This window comes from Fundulus heteroclitus, unplaced genomic scaffold, assembly GCF_011125445.2.
Source record: "Fundulus heteroclitus isolate FHET01 unplaced genomic scaffold, MU-UCD_Fhet_4.1 scaffold_489, whole genome shotgun sequence".
Lineage (NCBI taxonomy): Eukaryota > Metazoa > Chordata > Actinopteri > Cyprinodontiformes > Fundulidae > Fundulus > Fundulus heteroclitus.
In genome coordinates, this window is record NW_023396911.1 from 24440 (window position 1) to 48736 (window position 24297).

At 39.3% G+C, this 24297-nt stretch overlaps 1 protein-coding gene across 1 annotated transcript; it reads right to left on the minus strand.

Annotated features, from left to right (window-relative positions):
• Positions 1–353: 353 nt before the first annotated feature.
• Positions 354–23683, minus strand: yjefn3 (YjeF N-terminal domain containing 3). The gene is made up of 6 exons (XM_036132245.1): positions 23628–23683; positions 21851–21959; positions 8665–8775; positions 4021–4134; positions 1330–1480; positions 354–1095 (listed from the first exon to the last, which is right to left on the minus strand). Exons 1-6 carry the CDS (start codon positions 23681–23683, stop codon positions 899–901), a joined length of 738 nt encoding a protein of 245 aa, XP_035988138.1. The 3' UTR covers positions 354–898.
• Between the last annotated feature and the right edge of the window lie 614 nt (positions 23684–24297).

Here is a 24297-nt window from a genome sequence, read left to right on the forward strand (position 1 = left end):
GTCTAGCTGAAGATTTAAAACATATCTCTAGTGTGGGGCACAAAGTACTCACAGCTACTGTTACGTTTTGGAGTTTTATTTGCGGGGAAAAAAAGGACTGCCTTATATTAAAATTTAGTTTGTTGTAGGTATCATTTAAAGGTACTGTATAAACATTAAACATAATTTGGAATCACTTTTCCAAATATCTTCCCAATTAAAGTCAAATATTGTCATCATTTACTTCTGTTTTTAGTTTCTACCTCCAGCTTTGAAAAAAAAAAAGGCAAGTGCATCTTGAATCATTGTCGGTGTTAGTAATAGTAAAAAAAATAAAAAAATAAAATAAAAAAAGAATACCAGAGAGCTTACACTTCCAGAAACTGCACAATTGTTTTAATGGTGAACAAGAAATATCTGAACATTTTGTAAAAGCAAAGGCAATAAGTCAAAGAATGAAATGGCAAGTTTCAAAATGAATGATGAACAATAAAAGAAAAAAAAATATTTATTTAAAATGCCAACCTACACCACGTTATTTTAGCAGCACACTCAGGGAAAAAGGTCCACAGAACGTATATGTGAGAACATAAAAGCTTAGGTTTTTAGAAAAGAAAATCCAGTAACTGTGATGATAGAAAACTTTTTTTTTCATTTCTTGTTCTGGAAATTAGAAAACAGTGTTCTGCTACAGCTTTTACACATCGACTGACAGCAAACGCCTCCTGCCATTACCTAAACAGACGCGACTCAAAGCCATGGGTCTAAGTATCATCCTTTTACGGTAGCGCAACAACACATTTGGTTAATGTGCATTTTGGATCTAAACAACTGAGATGTTAACATTAAATTACAGTAACAACCTATAAAATGCAACCAAGGAAAGAGTGGTCACACCAACTCTTTGTGTTTACATGTGTTACAGTTCCAGGAGACAGTCCGTGCCAGCGTAGTCTGGGAGATTAAGATCATACTTTTTCTGAATGTCATAGGGCAGGAAGCGTCCAGCCAAGAAATGCTTCCCAGAGAAGTTTTGTGCACACTTCTTTGGTGCCATGAGTGAAATGAGAACTTCTGGGTTTATTCCATCCTGACTTGGTTCATCTGCATCCCAACCTGGGAAAAAGAAGAAGGGAGCTTTATGTATAAATGTTCTTCAACCGGTGCTGAAGATGAAGTATGATGAACTCAGACTAAACTGACAGTTCATCCAAGATTTATTCTCCATGTCTGAAACCAGACCTGGAAACTCCTTTCTGTAAGCCAGAGCTCATACGAGGGTGCCTTTCTTCTCATTTATACTGTCTTGTTTGTTGGCCTCAAGTTAGATACACTGTTTTTAAAGCTTACCTGAGGGCACATCCACACTGACTATAGGAATCTTGATTTGCTTCAGGGTGACCAGAATGCCAGAAAATGGCTCCTTGATGTTGGATGAGTCTGTCTCAAGGCCCAGCATGGCATCAATCACTAGGTTGTAGGCATCATTTATAAGCTGCACCTGAACAAAGCACATGTTAGCATAAATAATATAGTTTTCCCGTGCATACCTTTCAAACAGATCATTTGCCAAAGTCAAACATTAAACTCCAACCTTAAAAAGTGAGGCTGTTTGTTGGAGTTTAACACAGAAACGTGGAAGATAAATGTAACGTTGAGTCATATGAAAATTTATTCTGTTCCTTCTGGGGAAATTTTTGTATCTATTTTGTATCTATTCTTAAATATATATATATATATATATATATATATATATATATATATATATATATATATATATATATATATATAGATAGATAGATAGATAGATAGATAGATAGATAGATAGATAGATAGATAGATAGATAGATAGATAGATAGATAGATAGATAGATTTGTATAGCACATTTCAGTACAGAGACAATGCAAAGTGCTTCAACTGATTAAAATACAGGGGGAAAAAGACAGAATAAAAGCAAGTAGGAATAAAATGTAGAAACAAAATAGAACATGGAAAAGTAGAAACTAAGATCAAATATTAAAAACAGTTGGACTACAAAGTTGAACTAATGATATTTCAGTAAAACAGTTTAACTAGAACAGTCGAAGGCAATCCTAAACAAATGTGTTCTGGAAGTTTGTTCCAGATAAGTGGAGCATAGGAACTAAATGCTGCTTCTCCGTGTTTAGTTCAGGTTCTAGGTATGCAGAGTTAGGCTGGAGCCAGAAGACCTGAGTGGTCTGGAGGGTTTATACACTGATAACAAGTCTGTGATGTATTTAGGTGCTAAGCCATTCAGGGATTTATAGACTAACAGAAGTATTTTAAAGTCTATTCTCTGAGTTGCAGGGACCCAGTGTAAGGACTTTAGAACTGGGGTGATGTGCTCTACTTTCTTAGTCTTGGTGAGGACGCGGGCAGCAGCGTTCTGGATCAGCTGCAGCTGTCTGATCCACTTTTTAGGCAGACCTGTGAAAACACTGTTGCAGTAATCGATTCTACTAAAGATGAATGCATGTATTAGTTTTTCCAGATCATGCTGAGACATTAGTCCTTTAATCCTGGAAATGTTCTTCAGGTGATAGAAAGCCGACCTTGTAATTGTCTTTAGATGCTTTTGGAGGTTCAGGTCTGAGTCCCAAATTCAGGTCACTACTCCCAAATTTCGGGCCTGATCAGTGGTTCCTAGCTGAAGCGACTGAAGCTGTGTGCTAACGTCTGATCTCTCCTATATAGGTCCAAAGATTTTTACTTGTACTGTGGATGCAGATCAGAGCGAAGAAGAGAGAGATCATATGCTCAGAGTGTAAACACCTTGTTCAGAGGCTGAGCAACAAAATGGAAGAAGCAGGAAGAAGCTGGAGCAAAGATTGAGCTCCAGCAAAACAACAACACAAGGATGAAGAAGACTGCAGGCTTTGAGCAGACAGAAAACCAGACAGATGGAAGTCTGGACAGAGCCAATGAGCTGAACACGTTCTTCAATAGGGTCAGTTCACGAAAAAGCTCAGTGTCCTCTTCTCCTGCCCACAGCCAAACAGACATCCCACCCTCCTTTGACCCAAAGCTTTCCTCTCCCACCGATGTTTTATCTTCCTTGGCCATGGACCTTTCAGTTAATCCTCACATGAATCCTAAGATGCTGATGCTCCCTTTGCCTCTCCCTTCCACCTGTGTGCCTCTAAAAATCAGAGAAAGCTGGAGAGAGACAGAAAAATACTGCAAGTCCAGATGGTGTCCATCCCAGAGTCATGGAGGCCTGTTCTCAGCAGCACTGTGGGATTCTGCATTACCTCTTCAATCTTAGCCTGACTGAGAAGATGGTTCCAGTGTTGTGTAAGACCTTCTGCTATGTTCCAGTACCAAAGAAAACTCACCCATCAGTCCTCAATAACCATAGACCTGTCGCCCTTACATCCCTCATCATGAAGGTCCAGGAGAGACTGCTGTTGGCCAAAGCAAGTAAGCAAACAAACAACTATCAGGAGGCCCTGCAGGTGGACAGCTGTTTGGCCTGGCGTGGAAACAACCATCTCATCTTGAATAAATAAATAAAGGAGATAAATACGACAGTTTTCAACTGGACAAGAGACTGGACTGGAGATACAACTGTGAAGCCACCTACAAGAAGGGACAGAACTGACTGCACATCTTGAGGACGCTCAGGTCCTTCAGTGTTTGCAGCAAGAAGGGATTAGAAACGTATTTTTTTAAATTAACTGAATTAAACTAGTTGTAATAGTAGCTGTGACAGTGGTAGTAGTTGTAGAATTAGTCGTAGTAGCAGTTTTAGTAACAATTACAGGAGCTGCAACAGTAGTAGTAGTATTAGTACTAGTAGTAGTGGTGGTGGTGGAAGATGTAGCAGAAGTAATAACAGTAGTAGTTATTACTTATTTATTATTGGACCATGGCATCAGTACAGATACATCGGTACCATCCATGCAGACGTGGGAGAGAAAAATCTGTAAAACTATAGCAGCTCTGATCAGACTTAGAACAACATTTGTCATGACACGGATGATGAGCTTATAAAATGTACTCTGTTAAAAGTTACTGACCTCTGTAGGGAGATATGAGAGGAAAGGGATATCCATCTTCTCACACTGAATTGTGAAATCCTGATGCAGACTGTAAGAGGAGCGTTTTGGGTGATAGATGGTGGGCTCATAATCCTGCATCAGAAACAGAAAAAACATGAAAACGGAGAGAAGGTTATCATCGAGAGAGAGAGAGAGAGAGAGAGAGAGAGAGAAAAGGTTGTTTTCAGACATTCGCCAACAGTTTCAGTAAATGCTGACAGGATTTAGTGTGGAAAATGCTTCAGTGCACATCTGACCAATAGTTCACGACGGGTGAAAATACGATTGCACACTGATGAGACGTTGTGGTCTCTACAGTCTGTTTCCTGTATGAAAATTCCTGTTGTAACACTGGAAGCTTAAAAGAGTAGAAATCCAGACACCTCCTGTCTGAAAGGTGTGTGATGCTCTGCAGGAAGCACCTGTGATCCAGGAAATTTTCACAGTCACAAAGATCGATCTTAAGGAGTCAGCAGTCTGAGTGAGTTAAACTAATAGGTTCATGCTTGAATTTCTGTTTTCCCTTCCTATTTTTTGTTTTAAGAAGGGTCTATTTTCTGACATGTTACTTTCACTGTGCATCAAATGAAGTTTCTGGGGTGAACGCTAAAAGTGCATGTTTTAGAATTAGTTCTGAGGATATGTAGAGTGTGAAAAGTATTGTAAGGTCTTTTTCTTTAGGCCTTACAGAACATCTTATATTTGGGGGGGGGGGGGGGGTATGCCAATCTCCCAAGACGAGGAACATATATGCTATTCAGTGGTTTTGGCACAGAATTGAGGAGTTTGGCTTTGGATTCACTTTCTTACAACATATGGACATTTAATATAAATAAACTAAAGTCAGAAGAGATAAAAAAAATAAAAATAATAATAATAATAATAATAATAATAATAATAATAGTAATAATAATAATAATAATAATAATAATAATAATAATAATAATAAACATGGGCATACAGGTGTATGTACACCCAATACTTCTTGTTTTAAAGAAAGGTTAGATTAGTGCAAATTTGCTTTTTTTTTCTTTCAATGTAGAGTAGCTGACTACTGTAACGTGTTTATTGTGTTCACTGGAGACAACGCTTGGAGGATCAAGCTGTCCCTTTGGCAGCTGTTTTTTTTTTTTAAATTGGTGTTTTATAAAGTTTGTTTACTGTATGTATGGGGTCTGCAGAGATGTATAACTTGTATAACTTCAAATGAATACTGTAATTGCATCATTCTTAATTGAATATTAAATAATTGAATATTGTTATAAAAACTTCAATTTGGGCGTGAGTTACCCTTTAAGGTTTCAGCGTTAGTCAGTGGACCTGGCATTTCTTTAACCTCAACAGAAGTTGTGGCTGAAAATTGTTAGAAATGGAAGACGAACTAATTGACTGTAACATCTTTAAGCTCACAGCCCAGAAAAGGGTTACAGAAAAGCTCTTCTTCCAGTAAATGTTCACTTCTAAAAAAGACCAAGCTTCCAAGCCTTGGGAGTTCACAGCATCTTGTAGAGTTTACTTTTCAAACACATGACATTAAGATAGCTTGCAACACCTAGTTAGTCATTTCCCTGGATAAAACAATTGAAATTTCCACATGCAATGATGTTCTCTTTAAAAACAGCATGCAATTTTTTTATGTTTCCTGTCATTTCTATTGCCAACCATTAAATTGCAATTTATGTATTAAACAGTGGTTTAAATGATTTATTATGTGATTATTATTATTATGAAATTTCAGTGCAGTAATATATTGTAGTTAGCCAAAAAGCTAACTCCACAATGACTTATTTTACAGAACTAATGAAAGTCTGCTTTATGTATTAATACAGAATTAGCTTTAGTAAAGACATATTTTTTCTCCATTGTGCTGCGTAGTGTTTTCTTTCATATTTGATAGCTCAGGAGTATAATGATGCACAAGAGGGCAACAGTAGATGTGCACCATGTTGGACAGTTCACTCTCAGCCAACCCTTCATTCCCATGCTTTGTCTAATCACATTTGCAGCTCTGTGTCAGGGCTTCAGACTGTGTGTGGGTGTGGATGCATGTCTGTCTCATTCTGTTGCTTATGCATTATCTTGTTGACAGGTATCTCATTATACGCTAAACACGTACTCTTCTACATGAAGAGTGATTTGCTGTTAAAAGCAGGACCATTTCTCAACTCAGACAAGTACGATTCCTGTTGAGTTGGTGTGTGTTGCGTTCTCTTTTGGAAATCAGAGTAATAAAAATGTATTTATGTAGCACATGGTAAAATAAAACTAATATATCACATTACTGTGCCTTGCAAACACAAACCAGGAATAATGCACATGTAAATATATGTCTTGTTGTTCTTCCTCTGCAAATAGTTGTGTTATTCCTATCTTCTCTTCTATGATTCTTATACAACTTCCATTAGTTTTTGTTTATTCAACATTATATAAATATTTCTACATTTACTTGTGTCATATGTAAGTTTATCTATGTGCAGCACTGTATCACCACAGCAAATTACTCGTATGTACAAAATACTTCTTGCCATTAAAGTTCATTGTGATTTACTGATGCTCTTGAACCAATTTACAGTTTTGTCAGGTTATAATAACAGTCTTTAATGTGTTTCTTTTTTTCTTTTAAGTTATAGCCCAACACAAAGTAATTTATTATGAAGTGGAAATAAGCTGATAAATGGTTTTACAAAAGAAACAAAATCTGAAAGGTGTGCCATGCATTTGTTTTCAGCCACTGTGAGTTAATACTTGGTCTGAACCTGAATGGGCCATTCTAACAGAAGAAGAAGAAATCTTTATTTGTCATTGCAATTGTACATTCCAAAAAAATTAACCCATCCCTTAGGGAGCAGTGGGCAGCTTTCACAGCGTCCGGGGAGCAATCTGGGTCTTGCTTACAGTGGCAGTCTGCAGGGATTGAACTGGGTACTTGCAGCCTCCTCAGAGTGCAAACGCACTGCTCTGACCGCTAGGCCATCCCTCTAAACACATGAATGTGCTTTGATCTAAACCTTGAATGCATGTATCTAAACCTTGCACATTAAGAGTTGTTTTCATGCTGGAAGGTGAACCAGTCTCAAGCATTTTGGAGCTTCATAACAGACTTCCTTCCAGGACTTTCTTGTATTTAGCTCCACCCACTGTACCATCAACTTCGACCATTTTCCCTGTCCCTGCTGAAGAGCTCCATCCCCACAGCATGATGCTGCCACCACCATGATTCATGATGGGTCATGTGTTTCTAGGGCCGTGTGTCTGTTTTCCACCATGGACTTTTTTGAATGGACTTGTGGTTAGCATAATGCAGAACTGCTTATGCCTTTCTTTCAGAAAGGCATGAGTTCCTCCTCTGTACTATTCCATAAAGTTAAAGAATCCAACTGAGCTTCACGCGTTTCAGATTTTATAGGGAAAAGATTTTGAAAACTGGGTGTCATTTGTCTTTGTAATTATATGATATTTTGTGTTGGTCTAACACATAAAATTCAATAAAATACATTGAAATGTCTGGTTGTAATGTAACAAAATGTGAAAAAGTTGCAAGATAATGACCGCCGAATTACAGCTGTGAAAGGTAAAAATAATAAATGTGGAAAAAGCTCCAAAAAGCAGACTAGACTGTTAATGCCCAAAAAAAAAATCAAAATAATGTTATAAAAAATCTTTTAATTAATATATGTAATTTGACAGTATTCTCAGAATTTGACAATTCTCAGTTACCCGGGTCACTGCAACAGCAAACAGGCTTAAATCGGAGGCAACTGGACTTTCTCTCAGTTCTTTCTGAAAACATTTTGACACATATACAGGGGTCTAACACAGGCTTAAAGTGGTTTTCTCCCATTTAAGCCTGTTTGCTGTGGTAACTGAGAATTTGCACAGGCATATCTCAAAGCTGACCCTTGACCTTGTTCATAGTCTTATGATTGTAGCGTGAGAGAGGGTTTGGAGGAGAGGAAGACTATAAAGACGCACCTGCCTGCTTGAATCATAATCTCAAAAACATGGTTGTAATTTGAAATATCTATGCACAGTGAATCTAGCATGTCTCACACTTATGTTAAAGTGTAGACATCAATTCCAGTCTAACCTAAAGATCTTCAAAACTCATAGCTGATGTTTCCCCTCTGATAAAGCCAGGGACTAAAACAGGATATCTTTCTGCTGTAAGTACAAAAAGATGCTAAAGTCTTCAGTGAGTTTTGGAAGTGATAGATCAATGCTCTTAAAATAAATTGTCTAGACATATCAGGCAGTATGCAGCCTGACCTGCAGAGATAACTCCAACATCTCATTGAGGGGGTGTAGCAAACCTTCAAGACAGCTTTAATGGGAGTAACAATGCCATGATATCATCATGACTGTCTGAGTGCCCTTGCAGAGAGGGTAATGGGATAACTGCTCCAAGCCGTTTACAGGAGCCGAAAGAAATTCTGTAAAGCACTCAGGGCCTGTATACTAAATCCCCTGTTAGTCATGATATAAGTAAAACTTTGAGGTTGGTGGTTTTTTTTTTTTCTTTCATTTGTCTGAATGACTCACCGGGTTGTTTGAAGATAGTTTTACCATTCGTTTTCTCAGACCCATATCATTCACTTTGATGTTTTTACTTTGTATTTTACTTACGAATATGCGAAGATGTCGGGCACACACCAGGCCAATGGAGCCATTTTGATCTGGACCACAGATCACCAGCACTGTGGGCTGCTTCTTTGATAGAGAACTCAGTGGATAGGCCTTTCAGTGGAGATATGAAAGTGAAAGATGAGTAAAGTGAGTGAGTACAATTTTATTTTTATTGCACGTTTCCAGAAATCAATCACAATGTGATACAAAAAAAAAAGCTAAAAACATTAACCAATAATACATATAGACAGTTAAGAAAAGGCAAATTGAAAACATTTTTTGTTGTTTTTAGAAACCTCTGAAATCCTTAAACTCAACAGGAGTTAGTTCCTTCAACCTACTAATGAAATGGCTCTACCCCTAGCTATTAGCGCTCATGGGGCAACAGTGCCACAGGAGTTAGAGGGCCCAGTCGCACCGATGTATGGCAGCCTTGCCTCTGTCAGTCGCCCCAGAGCTGATGTGGCTACTAGCAGCTCACCACCGTCAGGGTGTGAATGTGTGAATGACTGACTGGGTGTAAAGCACTGTGGGGTCGTTGGACTAGTTAAAGTGGTATACAAGTACAAGTCATTTACCATTTATGATCTCATTGATCTGTACACAGCGCAAAGCTGAAGGGGGGGGGGGGGGGTTGCGGGGCTCAGATATTCTGGTCCTCTGTAAGTTTTTTCCACACACATATGTGAATTTAATCTCTATTTATTTAATTTTTAGCGGAAATCTTCTCCTCTGGGGGCAGTAATTTATTTTCTTTAGTCAGCAATGGCCATAATGCAACTTTTTTGGTGGGATTTTACGAGAATAAAGTTATAATATTAGGCGTACAAAAATAAAGGACATTATTAGAATAAACAATTTTGTATATATCAAGCAGAGCACTATGCCGGAAGCAATAATGCTCTGTTGGGCTCTTTTTGCCATTAAGACATAAATTCTTAATGCTACACAGCCAGACAGGACACGTAAAAAAAAAGAGAGAGAAGAATAAACATAGGGGTAAGATTGCGCTTTTTTATAAGCGTTCCCCTAAAATTACTACTATATCCCCCCCCCGCTGGTTTTTGGCATTGTTGTTTTAAGGCTCCCAGGCTGATAAGTTTGGTAACCCCTGTCCTAGTGTATAGCAGTGCTTTATCTATTAAGAGCCTTTTCAATAACAACCAAGATCTTGAGATGTACTTTGAAGTGAATAGGGAGCCAGTGTATCTGTGCTAGGATCAGTGCAGCACGGGAAAACCTCTGCAGCTTGGTCAGAAACCCGGCAGCAGCATTTGGTCCAACATGTGGGGAGTTCAAGATTGATTAAATATTTGAGTGACAATTTTCCTATTTCAAAGGCATAAACAATGTAATAACAATTTAATTTCCTGACCATAAAACAATACATCTTAACTTTTAAATGTTTCTCACGTGATAAAAAACATGACCGAACCAAAGATTAACACAAACGTCTGATGTAAAACCAATAAAAGTTTATCCTATGATTCCTGGCAATATAGTATGAGGGGTTAATATCCTTTATTAAGCCAGATAACATTCTCAGCCATCCAACATTTTATACACTCTAAGTACTTTTTTTAAGATGTGTAGCTTAGAGACCTATTAATGCTTGGAAGAGATTTATAACTGCATATCATCTGTGTAGCAGTGAAACATCTATGAAAGGGCTTCAAATGGAAGAGGAAGTGTGTAGATGCCCATTTGGGGCCATTGTTACCAGAAATAACAATGGCCCCAAAGCAGAACCCTGTGGAACACCATGAAGAAGTGGACTTGAAGAGGACCCATAATTTTAAGCAGCTCACAGAATGAATAATTTGATACATATGAAGAAAACCACTATGAGGTACACCGGCCCAATACCTCAGCCGAGCTCAAGCAAGATGTGGTGGTCTTCTGTATCAAAAGATGAGGTAAACACACCAATTCAATTCCACGTGTCACTTTCCACCAGAACATCAGCTGAGACTCTAAGAGAATTTTTTATTTTTATTTTTTTTATAAATGACTACTAGGAGCCCTGACTGAAATTAATCAAGAATGGCATATTTTTCCAAAGCGGCAATTAGCTTCTCAGACATCCTCTTCTCAAGCATCTTGGTGATAAATGGTAAAACTATAGCATCAGCTTACTTCTGGCACTGCAACTTATGGTTCTTATTCGGCACAGGTTATCCGATCTCTACCTCAGCCTTCATCATTCTTCAAATACTAGGCCACAGAACGCTGCTACTGCCAGAGGAGGCTGAAAATGGCACGAGCTGTCTTTGAGAGACAGTCTGTTATCATTAAAATAACCCTGGCTACAGTGGAAAAAATACCATTACCCTCTTCACGGGATGCCTCTGTATATATAACACACTTTCCGTCTCCGTCCCGACTGCTTTGGGCTGCTGGCAACTGTCTTGTTTAGTGGCCTCACTCTCCCTTGTAAACCAGCCTGCACCTTCTTAAAGTAGACAGCTATTCACCTGTGGGGCTGTCTTCCTGACTGACTAATCTTCCGTCTCTATCTAAAAAATAAACAAATACACACTGAGGTGCCATGTTAGTGAGAGTGTGTTTTAATGTGCGCACTTACAACAAAACGGTCTTCATTAATTTTATTTTGATTTTCCACAGATTCTTCATGGTACCCAAAACAAAATGTTGGGTTAATTGCATTATAGGAAATGCAGTGCTTTGTTATTAATATCTCTTAAATCTTTTCCCATTTTGCCACGTCACAACCGCAAACAAAATGTATTTTGTTTGTATATATCATTGAACAGAGCAATAGAAAAACCATAAGATAAAAGGAAAATTATATATTGTTTTCATCTTTACTTTACAAATAATCTTGCAGCAATGTTTCAAAAATGGTTTGAGCTTAGTGTAACAAGATGGATCCATTTCAAGTCATGCCACAGATCTTCCGTGTGAAGAAGTCTCTTTTTCCCCATCAGTTCTGCTCAGCTTCCTTCACTGCAAAAACAGAACTAAAAATAAGTCAAATGTTCTTAAAGTTAGTGTATTTGTCCTTGATTTGAGCAGGTAAATAAGATGATTTGCCAATGGAATAAGATTTTTGCACTTAAAATAAGAACAATTAATCTCAATCACCTTATTTCAAGTGCAGGATGTCTAATTATCTTATTTTAGGGGTCAAAATACTAATTCCATTGGCAGATAATCTTATTTACCTGCTCAAATGAAGGACAAATACACTAATTTTAAGAACATTTTACTTATTTTTAGATCCGTTTTTGCAGTGTTGTCCCTGCTGAAGTAAAGCATCCCCACAGGCATGATGCTGCCACCACTATGGGTCATATTGGCGACGTTTTGGACAGGCTCATGTGTGGTATTGTTTTTCTTTTCCATACATAGATGTTTAGAAGTGGGGTTAGGCTGTATACTTTCATTTTGGTCTGAGGTGACCAGAGCACCTTCTTTTAAATGTTTGCTGTTGTCGTCTTCTATGTGACGGGAAACTCGAAACTTTACCTTACTTTGCGTCATGTTGGTTTCTTCTAGCCACTTTGCAGAGTGCTAAATCAGTAATGGTTCTTTTGACAGATTCTCACACCACATTTGTAGAACTCTGCAGTCCCCACAGAAATACTACAGTCCTCTTGGCTGCTTGTCTGATTAATGCACTCCTTGCCCGGACTGTCAGCTTAGGGGAACTGTGCCGTCTTGGTTGGCTTGCTGTTGTGCCTTACACTTTCCAGTTGTTGGATGATAGATTGAACAGGGCTCTTGATATGTGCAAAGCTGGGCATTTTAGTTTTTTACATAACCCTGCTACATAACCTAGCTTAAATATCTCCACACCTTTGTTTCTGAACTGTCTGGCGTGTTTCCTTGGTCCTCATGTTGTTGTATGTTTAGTGATGTTCTCCAACAAATCTCTGAGGATTTTACAGAGGAGTTGTGAGGTTAATTTTGAGATTTTAGTGCATGCAAGTGGATTCTATCTATTAATTATGTTACTTATGAAGGCAGCTGGTTCTATGGGTATTTCAGGACTATCAGATTAAAAGGGGTTTTATCACAGACACACAAATAGAAGACTGAAAACGACGTATAACTGTCTGTTTATGCGCACCAGAATATACATATTTACAGCATGTATGGCTCTAAAATGAGAAAATGCACACAAAAAAAGTTTAGGCAGTGTAAATATTTTTGCAAGGCATCTTCTATGGAAACAAATCGGAAGCCTCTGTATTTTTATGGTTGTGAAATTTTGCCTTTCTGTCTTAATGGAAAATAGCGATTCAACATTGTGTAAGTCATAGCAATTCAACCATATGAACCAAAACGAGACAAAAAACTAATTACGCACCAAGTTTGCACAGAAGTCTCATCTAAATAGAAGCCAACAAATTTGTGTCAGAACAGGAACAATTATCCCATTATTGTCCCAGTTTTGGCTCTTAATAAAACTAGGTTACTGTGTGTGACACAGTGAAACTAACATTCTCAGAACCACATCACAAATAGGACATCATAATAAATTGAATAACCTCACCATAGTAGTTAAACCTTTATTCACAGGTTGTTATCCGTGTTTTGATGTTGTCCTTTGTCAACAATAAGAATATGCGTATCGTGCAAAAATGTCATCCGTAGCCTAGTTGAAATTGCCCATAAATCAAAAACAATAACACGTAGGCTGAAATTCCTCCACTGTGTATAAAACTCATCTACCTCCACTTTTAATTCAGTTTTCACTACAGCAGAAAGTTCATGTGGGGAAATAGGCCATTGTCCACGTTGGATAATTGGATGGATAACAAGACTCTGAGCGCATTAACTAGAGCGATGAACCCAGAATAGGAGAGACCGGCTGTTATCTCCATTATAACAGCTCAGCTGAGAAATAATCACAGAAACTCAATGAGATGTAAGGGAGATTGTTTCCGCTGCCATGGGACATGGAGGATTGCTGGTTGGTTTAGACTGAGCATCGGGGTGACAGCTAAAATTAGTATGCAATTTAAAAAGAAAGTATTCTTCATTTAAGAGCAGAAACAAAGCGGTATTATTGCTTATTTGTTTGGCAGTAAATTCAATAGAAGGTACCATTATTAATCAAACTTGGACAAAAGATCTGTTTTGGGTCAGGTAAGGTCTAAATAAATACAAATACAATAAATAAATACCTATTTTTCTTTGCAAAAAAGCTAGAACTCTGGCAGATTTAAAAAGCGACGGTGGGCATCAATTTTCAACTCTTGCCCCATATTTTTAATGGGATTTAGTTTGACTGGGCCATGCTTACACATGTATATGCTTTAAGCTAACATGTCTGACTGTGGCTCTGGCTGTAACTTTAGATTCATTCTGCTGCAAAAAAAAAAAAAAATTCAAAAACACTTTCTTCCACTTGTATCAGTTTCTTTCCACTTCACAATTGTGGGCTACTTTGTGTTGATCTATTACATAAAACGATTATTAAATGCTAACTTTGTGTTTCCAATGTGAAAAATATGGAAAGATTTAAGTGCAATTAATACATTTGCCAAACAGCACATGCTATGTAAACAAAGCATGTTTTCCACTGTTGTTTTCAGCCATATTTTATTTATCAGCCGGCTGCTTTTATCTGCAAGATTCCTTCCAATAAACAACAAATTGCTCAGGGGCAACTGTCAGAAAGACAAGTTTAACAACTGGCACATGGGCACATTTGTGAGGAATAACGTCATCTTTTTCGTCTCAGAAGCATGTCTGAAACACAGCTGAGTAATACATTATTAGTCACAAAAGCAGCTCACCCCTCCAAGCATAATTTGTCTGAGCACAAAATATTCTTTTAACTGTTTTGTCTCACAAGAAGGACAGCATTTGGATAAAACAGTAATCTGCTTTTTCTCAAAAGCGCACAATCTAAAACGGCTGTCTTAGTTCTGCAACTTTTAGACTTGTTTCTGGTCAAACACACCTGAATAGAAGCTCCACCTTCCAGAACTGGAGTTTGAGACCCGTTTCAGGGTTAAAATGGAGCCGCTGAACGCATGGATTTTACAGTAATAACATAGAAGATGACTCATTGTGTTTGTATTTGTTCATAATGGCCCTTTATGACTGCAAGTTCTATAAAAGAGCCAGAACTTTAGTAATAATAATAATAGATGCACTGATTTACGAGGAATAAAATACCCCCTCTGCCTTAGCCTGCCTGGTTTAAATAAGCATATTATTTACATATGCACTCACCACATTTTATGTTAGTAAAAGAAAGTTCATAGAGTGTTTCTGTGAATGTTGAGAGCCATCATGACGATCACTGCTGGAGTCCTTTCAGCTGCTGCAGAACCCATTAGGGTAAAGCTCTGTTTGAAATCGCTGCTCACTCCAGGCGAAGTTGTAATGCATTATGAAGCGTCTCTGTAATTTCATCTGCCAACCAAAGCTTGATAATTCTGATATAAATCTGTTGAAATTAGTCATTAATTCTGATTTAGGGCTTTCAGATCACTGAATAAATGAGGGCAATTACCAAAAGAGGAGATAAATGGCATGTTTAATAGGGTCTTGGAGGCCGACACGTTTGTTGACGCACTTCTTTTTGTTCCTTTTAATGAGAAATGAGAGACTACCAGGGTGATCTTTACATAAATGTTGAATTCCCCAGCTTTTTTGATCATCATGTGAAATACAGCTTGAAAGTATGACCCAGTTTTTCCCCGTTCTTTAATGTATTTTGCATAGATTCCTATTCAGGAGTAATGGAAGTTTGCTTCCTGTATCAGGTGAAATATGTTGGACAGCTTTATTCCAAAATACTTTCTAGCAACTCAAACCACCTCAGCAACAGTTTCCTCTGACATTTCTGGTATATTTCCTTTATGCCTTTGGTTTATGTATGGTTAGAGGGATGTATCCTTCCATCGTTCTTCATGTCACTGGGCTAAACCATAGGCTTTACACTTTACAATGTAACAACCACCACCTACATTGTATTTTATCTTGTGTTACATCTTGTGTTACGGACCAACACAAAGTAGTACAAATTGTGAAGTGGAAGGAGACGCAAACATGCTGTTCTAAAATATTACAGGTTTATTTATTACAAATAAACGTGAACATTTCTATTCAGCCCCTTGAGTCCATAATTTTTAGAACTACCTTTAATTGCATATACAGTTGCAATTCTTTGCGAGTAAATCTTTCCAGTTTTGCACACCTCAGCTTTCTTGGACAGAGAGCAGTTGTGAGTATAAATCTAAGTCTTCCCACAGTTCTTTAATTGCATTAAGGCCTGCCCTTTTGACTTGACTCATACGTTGCAGCCTTTAACAGCTTTTTTCTCCAGATTGCCCTGAATGTAGCTCTATAAATAATCCCAGCTTCTTTGTCCCAGTTGCAAAAAAAAAAAAAAGTTTCAGTATCCCACTGGAAGTTGAACCTTGACCACAATTTCAAGGGACAGCTTTTCTTCTATAGCTGTTCTAATTTTAGCTTAGTTCCTCTACGTATCACTCTGACCAGCTCCCATGCCTGTGTTGAGGAAAAGCGTCCTCACAGCATGATGCTGCCCCCACAATGGGTCACAGTGGGAAGTGTGTGTGCAGTGTTAGTTTTCCAACAAACGTAGTGTCGTACATGTGGGCCAGAAATATCCATTGTTTTATATAATCAAAACACACATGCCTTCTGTGTCCACTTGTGGTAAACTTTAAATGGGACCTTTAACAGCTTTTTTTGAACAGTGGCTTTCCTCTTGCTACTCTTACCTAAAAGACAGGGGTTGTTTTGTGGTTTTGTTAACAGATACCCAGACATGAGTTGTGAATCTCTGCAGCTCCTCCAGAGTTACCATGGGCCTGTCTGTTTAGGTGAACAGCTATGTCTTGGTAGGTTTGCAGTTGTGTCATATCCTTTCCATTTTCAGGGCTGAACAGTGCTCTATGAGCTGTCCAATGTTCAGAATATGGTTTTATAACACGACCCTGCCTTATGCTTCTCAACAGATTCATCCCTGATCGGTCTGTTGTTTTTCTCGATCTTCATGATGCTGCTTGTGCCCTAATAAACATCTCAGGCCTTCAAAGAACAACTGGATTTATACTCAGATTAAATTACAGGAGGACTTTGTTTTCTAGTAAGTATATTTCAATTATAAAGCAATTTTAACAGACACAAGTTTAAAAGGGTTGCACAAATACAAAACATAAAAAAATGTAAATATTGTAATGACAGTAGAACGTATTGAATTAGCAGACTCTGGAAGGTAGTTGGTTGCACCTGATTGTATTTAGGGGTAACTGGCTATACTTTTTCAGGTTTTTCTAAGGAAAGAGTATGGAAAACCATTTATAAATTTCCTTCCAATCCACTTTAGCGAAAGGTTTGTGTTGGTCCTTCGCACAAATTCCCCCTCAAAGTAATGAGTCGAAGTCTGTGGTTGTTTGGGATCCGGCCATGTGAAAAAGGACTGGTAAAAGTCTAAATCTCAGAATGAACTGTATTAATTTGTTTCCATGTCAGCTTCCAGGAAGGAGAGGTTTCACAGCTGGAATCCCCATGATGTCAAAGAGGCATAATAGCATCAGCAAAGCAGAGTTCTTCCTCTTTTCCCGCCGACCCACAAGACTGCTTTGGGGGGGACACGCATGTGAATGTCTTGATCTACGCTGGCAGAGTAGAAAAATGCATCGTCAAAGAAACCTTGGATGCTAAATAAGTATGGTCTGCTGTCAAAGTAACTGCTGACCGTATCCGGGCCAAAAATGAGACTAACCGCTTGAACCTGGCTAGTTCTGAGCTCCTGCAGTAAACAGTCTGAAACAATTACATATTCCCCAGAAGAGACCGTGTCCTTGAGCACGTTTATGAAGCTGGTACACCTGTCCTTCCTTTCATCTGCCCTGAGAAGAGACCGATTTTAAATCGCAGCTCTGCACACCTGCCGTGTGTGCCAACACGAGCAGATGCTTTTCCTAGTAACTACCTCTCAGCTATCAGGCAGGCCCTTTGCATGGGGCAGCGCGGGCTCGGCCATGAGTGAGCCTAGATTCCTCAGTTGACGCATACTTGGGTGACCGGGGCCCAGCGAGGCCCCTGACCTGATTTCCAGGAGGCTCCTGCTCCATGGCTGCAGTGCTGGGCTCTCCTTTGCTGTCCTCTGGGTGGACGCATGGTGTCCCAGTGAGCTGCCTGTCCTTCGTGTTTATGGGGCTGCTGGATTTCTGGGTCCTGGGGGTCCTCTGTGCTCACTTCTGGTTCTCTGCACCCATATCTGAGCACCATTCATGTAAGACCAACACCCCATATTTTGCATGCTCATACTTACAGTTATGCACTTGTAATACAGTAGCTGTGACGCCCTGTAGTTCTCTCCATCAAAGGCAACAGTTTTGTCTCGTGTTCTTCCCGCTGGTGTTGAAGCTTCCTGGGTTACTTTATCTGTCAGTTTTGGCTGTTTGCAGTAGTTCTTGATTGTCTTTCCCCCGTGGAGGCCATAGGAGGATTTTTTTTTTGTTTTGTTTATATAGCAAGTGGTGTTGGGTTTTGTAATTAATTTTTGTCTAAATATTTTCTTTGTGTCGCTGTTTTTTCTTACTCTATCTTTGTTATCCCTCTCTGCCCCTCTCCTCCTGGCATGTTTGGCATGAGTTGGTACATATTACCTTAACAGCAATAAATTAAATCACTGGGATAGGAGGCACAGGGGTAGCGCACATGGCCCATATGTGTAGACCTTTGTCCTCAACGTGTCCGTCCCTGGTTCGACTCCAGCCCATGGATCTATGCTGCATGTCTTCTCTCACTCAGCCCCCTTCCTGTCTGCCTACTTTAATTAAATGCCACTTGTGCCACAAAAAATTAAAAGAAAAAAAAATCATCAAGGTTTGCACCTCAAGGGAGGATTTATAAGCATCCTTTGGTAAAGCAAACACTAATAAGTAATAAAAAATTACTGATTTCTAATGTAAATCGTTTTTTTTCACAATAATATTTAACTTTCCCTTCTGTTTGCATTGTGACTGGGTTGTTAAAACACAGACCAGTTGTTGTTCTTAATTAGTTTTAAAGCTAATTTGATCCTAATTTCAATGCCTCAAATACAAATCTCGGTTCTTAAACATACATAATCACACTGAACAGTTAAATCCCTGCATCGTTTATTGGTTTCAATCTCATAATCTGAAGGTTGTGAGGCAACATTTATTGGCTAAAAATTTTAATTTTACATTTTCCTTTTTGTCCATACTTTATTATGCAGTTTGTCTTTTTAGTTTTCCTTAGTATTTAGTCTAAGGTTACTAGCTTGAATTAATAAATGTTGACTAAAGTAAATTAACTGGACGTTGAAGTATTTTGTGAATAAATACTTGCATTTTGGAAAGAAGTTATTTGTGTTTATTCTGTATATGTGTGCAACACTTGATGTTTGAAAATGCCAGTGGGTGAATTTACTCCTACAGCTATTGTTATATAATAGCACACCTCACCAGGCCACCATTCATAAAATGTTAACTGACAGAGACTTAGAGCTATTTGCCTTTTATTTACTGGAAATAAGGTGGTTCCCAAACTTGGTCGTTTTGATTAAAATGACCAACTTTGTAATAAGTACTTTTTGTGCCTATTAATAATTATTAATAGACAAACCAAACCTGTTGTTGCACAACATGGTCGCAGTGTGACAAAATCTGAAAATGTTAAAGATGTATAAAAACCTATTTCACATAGCTAAAAAAAGGAATGTTTTATGTCATAATTGTTCAGACACAAAAAAGCAGTTAATTTTAAAAAAAAATGTCAATCGTATTAAACTTTTTATTAAGTTTTAATACAAGATTGGAAACCAGACGGGTATTTAGATGACTGAAAGAACGAGAAAGTGCACGAGTAAGACCAATGGCATCAAGGCTGTCCTCCTACGCTCCCCATGATCAAATTATGTTAGTCTTGATTATAATAGTGCCTCAAAGCGAACACTTAAGAACTAAAAGAAAGCGCTCCCCAACTGTCCCCTAGATAATTCTGAAACACATATCAAACCCCCTAAAAAAACCTGCCAGAGGCCTAAAAACACAAATATAATCACCAAGAAACAGAACCTTATAAAATTTGCACTAAAACACCAAACTGTAGCCCAGGGGCTCCTGTGAACTAAGACTAATTTATTGCTGCAATGGCAACACAAATGTCTCCTGTCTCCATTCAGGTGTTGAAAACCCTCAGACTGATACAGAATCACACAGTCTGGAGCTGGTGGTTGTGGCCACTGCTGTTAGAACACTAAAGGGATTACTTACAGAAAAGTTATAATCTATCTGGCAACCAGGCGGCACACGCACATGTGTGTGTGTGTGTGGGGGGGGGGGGGGGGGGGGGGGGTTTGGGGCATCCAGCAGCAGCAGCAGTGGGACAGGGCCAAGAATGAAATCAGTGAAATCAGTCTGTCTGCTGCTCCTTCTACTGTAATTTACCTTAAATAGCAGTGATGTCATGTTCAGCAGCAGCGCGCTGCTGGCGGCTGTGGGCAGCCGTGATCTGCCGCATCCAGGCCTTGTTTGTCTAGTAACACTAAGCTGTAGGGTCTGCTGGTGGAGGGCCAGGCATGGGGCCAATGGTGGCTGATGATAATAGAGGGGAAGTGGATGTGGTTGGTTAAATCACACACTATGAGGGGATAATATAAAGCCTCCGTTTCTGACTTGATGCCGCCACACGGCCCGGTTTCACTCTCATCTCCAAGATGCCTGACGAGGTTGCTGTTACCAACCCTTTTGACTTGAGTTGCCCTTAAACTAAAAAAAAAAATGTGTTTCTGCATGTCTTTTTTTCCTTCCCTTCCTAATAAAGCAGGGTTTCATGTGTCCTGTAGCTCGGGCTCTCATTCATCACGGCCCGCTGAGAAAGCCCACAGTGGAAACCAGCGTGGCGTTCAACCAAGCCAGCGGTCCGGTCAAAGGCAACCACATGTGTTCCTACCAGCTCTCCCTGACACACACACACCTCATCCTGAAAAAGTCCAGATCACAGCGAAATGAAAGCGCAGCCACACCAGAGAAGAAGAGCGGCGGTGTGGTTTCGTCGTAGAGAGGCGCTGCCAAAGAGTTAGCTCAGGTGTTCTGTCCTGAGGTGAACCGCACAAATGTTTAGAAGTAAATGTCACTGAAATTTCAGACCACTCGCGCTACATAATAATAAGACATTTGTGTGGATTTGGATGCAAATTAGGGGAGTGTAAGTAGCGGCAGCTGTGACTTTTTACCCTCTTCTACGCTCGAATGGGCACACAGGAGGATTAACTGAGAAATGTGTTGATTTCGGAGTCTCGAACAAGCAGGCTGAGGAGCTGTATCAAAAACGTATGACCTTTAGTGACAGTCTGCAAGAAATGCAGAGTGGAGCATTTTTATAAAGATGTGGTTAAGACTGCGTTTGACAAGCCAGCAGTCTCGGGTTAGCTTGAACGTTTAATCTAGCTTTAGATTTATTTATTTTTTCACAAATGTTCAACAAGGCAAACCAACAAAATTGCTGATTTTTTTTTGCAAAAATACTTTGCAAAAGTATTTTTTTGTTTTTTTCTTGCTGACAAATAGAAGTGAGTTTATATTTCCTATTACAGGAGAAGGAACATGACTGAAAAAGTCATGAATTTCACCAAGCTGTTTTTATGTACAGACAGTGGGGAGCAGGACAGGAAAGGAATGACCCAGGAAATAAGAAATGACATGAGTGTAAATAAATAAACAATGTATGCAAAATTTTATTTTATTTTAAATGTATATTAGTCAAGAAATATGGACATCAGATCTTCTTTCAGTAAGGGCCTGTTGGTGAGGATGGAAAATTTCCCTCCACTAGCAAAAAGACAAGACAAAAGTTGACTATTACTGTTGAGAGTTTAGTGCCTCAGTAGTTTAACGAGCAAATGTAGCAAGGCTTAGAAAACTGAGCAGAAAAGTCTGTTCAAAATATTTTTATGTAAAAAGAGCAAAACTCTGCAGTAAAAGCACGGTGGAAAGATGTTATTTGTCTTGTCTGTCTTTTGTAACACCTCATGGCCCACATCCATGAACAAACAGATGGTTAGATGGATAGCATCAATGGTTCGTTGTTGTTTTTTTTCCTGCTGTCTTTTACGTCATGTCAAGTTTGCCTGCTACAAAAGTAAGAAGGGAAGAAAAAGGAGAAAAACAAGGCAATAAAATAAAATCTTTGTTTATACCTTAGTGATGGCAAGAGCAGATGCTTGTCCCCAAAGCTCTATCAGCTGCTGTTGTCCAAACTTGTAGTCTCTCAACAGTTCTGTCTCAATAGCTGTTGCGTCCCCTTTGCTGGAAGAAAGAAAGAAGATAGAATATATTGTTGAAAATCCTACATATAAAATAAAATATCCACCATACCTATCATTTGTGTCTGAACAGTCAATAGCAACACAAAAACCTCCTGATTGGAAGCATGTTCTTGCTGCGGCTACGGCGGTTCGCTCCAGCTGCTCGGGTTGAGTGGTACTGATATAGGTGCGTGTTTGCACATTTAGATAACTGGTTAAATGCATGTATCTGAACATGCTGGCATGCATACATGCATACACTATATATTCGGAGATGAGAGCTTCCAGAAGGTTCTCAAGATTTACTCAATCTGAAAGATGCTTTAGTTCTGCGTCTTCTAGCGTCTTCTGACGCCGTTGTTGCTCTGAAAAACAGCTTCTGTTGCTAATGCGGCCTGTTTGCTGGGTGTGGGAACCCATCAAGCCACACAGCAGCAGTACAGCACCGCCATCTAATATTCATAGTGTGCAGAACAGGAATGAGAGGCCCCTACCCTCCATACCCGAGCTGCTGTGAACAGGATGTATCCCCTCGACTCTACAGACACCTGGTGGCCCCTCTCAGTACTGCATCTCAAAACCAAACCCTAATGAAGCAATCATTTTTTAGGACACAGCCGTATGTCTATTTTACACTTTTCAGGGAAATGTGATGAAGGCTTACATTGCTTGCAGCTGCATTGAGGATTAATGTGTCATTACTGCAACCATTATGTGGCCGCTCCAAACTAATATGAACGGGCAAGAGGGGAATCAATGCACAAAATCAATAATATGCATCTAATCAGCACTTACTCAGCAAGTTACCCCACTAGGCTTCAGAGCTTTGCCTCTCAGCGGCGGCTGAAAGGAGATCAAGAGCCCATTGTGTGAGTATTTCTGGACGTGCTGCATGTGTGTCGCGTTTCTTTGTGTTACATCATTTATGTTCATTTCTGTTACATCATCCTTTCATCACAGAGGGAACCCAAAATGGGCTTATGAGAGCAACAGTAGCACTTCAGACGTTTGTGGCAGGTTAAAGCGGCAGATACAAAGGGTTCCAGCTATCAGGCACTGAAACGTGAAATCAGATGAAGAGAACATCCCAGCAATGCCGAACAACAAAGTCAGTGTTTATTTAAATGGAATCACTGAAATCAAGTGAGATTTGCAATTTTTAAATCGCAAATTGCTCGATCCTCTTTGTTGCTGTAAGGAAACATTTTGCATTGCTGTGATCATGTTTTGTCATATTTCGCCATTGCTATTCAGCTCCATTTTGAAAAGGAAATGTAGGACACATAGATGAAGCAGGTCAAAATTTTATTTATTTTCTGCGGGGGGTTGTGCTGAATAATTAACGTAAATAGCTAGATTTATGTATTTCCATTTGCTCTTCTTTTATAGTGTCTTACAGCACTAGCCATACCTAATAAAATGATTTGTTGCAATGTAAGAGCAAACTTTAGTAGCAGAGGCTTCAACATGATGCAGCCACCACGTGTCTTTATGGGGATTTCGTCCACCGCTTAGCTCCATTCCCTATATGGCTTGAAGCGAACTTTAAATGTGACTTCTCATTTCATTCAGCAACAACCTTCTTTTTGTCAGTCCTCCCTAAGGGCCAGATTCATGGACTGCATGACTAATAGTTGGTGGGAGAATCTGTGTTGACAGATTCTCCCACCTGAGCTCTGGGTCTCCGCAACTTCTCCAGAAATACCACGGGCCTCTCGGCTGCATCTGTGATTGATGCTTTCCCGCACGGGATTGCAGTAGTTGCTATTTTTGAATGATGGATTCGACGATCCTCTGTGAGGGGTTCATTCACGTGGAATATTGTTTTGTGATCTAATGCAGCTTTCTATTTGCTCACGTCTTCGTCCGTGATCCCTTCGCTGTGTCCCTTGGTCTGTTGGATGCTGTTTGTTCACTGAAGTTCCCTAACAATGCTCTGAGGCCTGCACAGAACAGTTGCATTTATATCAGGATTAGATTATAAAAAGGTAGACCTGTTTTATGGATTAGATAACCTTTTAAATCATCGTGTTGGACTTTGGATTTCAGGGTAAAAGGGGTTTAAGACATGTCCCTACCACAACTTTAATGTCTTCTAGAAAATTAAAACAGTCTATGATTGTCAATTAAACGTTTTAGGTGTGGGAATACTTTCGCAAGACTCCTTATGCTGATGGTGGGGCAAATCCTATCCCTGGTTTAGACTCCTTCTAGGTTTGTATAACACACAGCAGCGTGTCTTTAGCAGTGGTGTTTGCGCGGTCCTGTGTGCGCTGTGTGTGTCAGCACGCCATGCATCCAAGTAGGGCTCCTGGCATTTACCTGTGCCAGTGGAGCGG

Excerpts from the sequence above, each read along its gene's own strand:
- yjefn3 (XM_036132245.1), bottom strand. The coding sequence starts at position 23,683 with ATGCAGCCGAGAGGCCCGTGGTATTTCTGGAGAAGTTGCGGAGACCCA. Across the intron at positions 4,135-8,664 it reads CCCGACATCTTCGCATATTC|GATTATGAGCCCACCATCTA; the intron begins GTAAGTAAAATA and ends TTTCTGATGCAG. Across the intron at positions 1,096-1,329 it reads CAGTGTGGATGTGCCCTCAG|GTTGGGATGCAGATGAACCA; the intron begins GTAAGCTTTAAA and ends TCTTTTTCCCAG.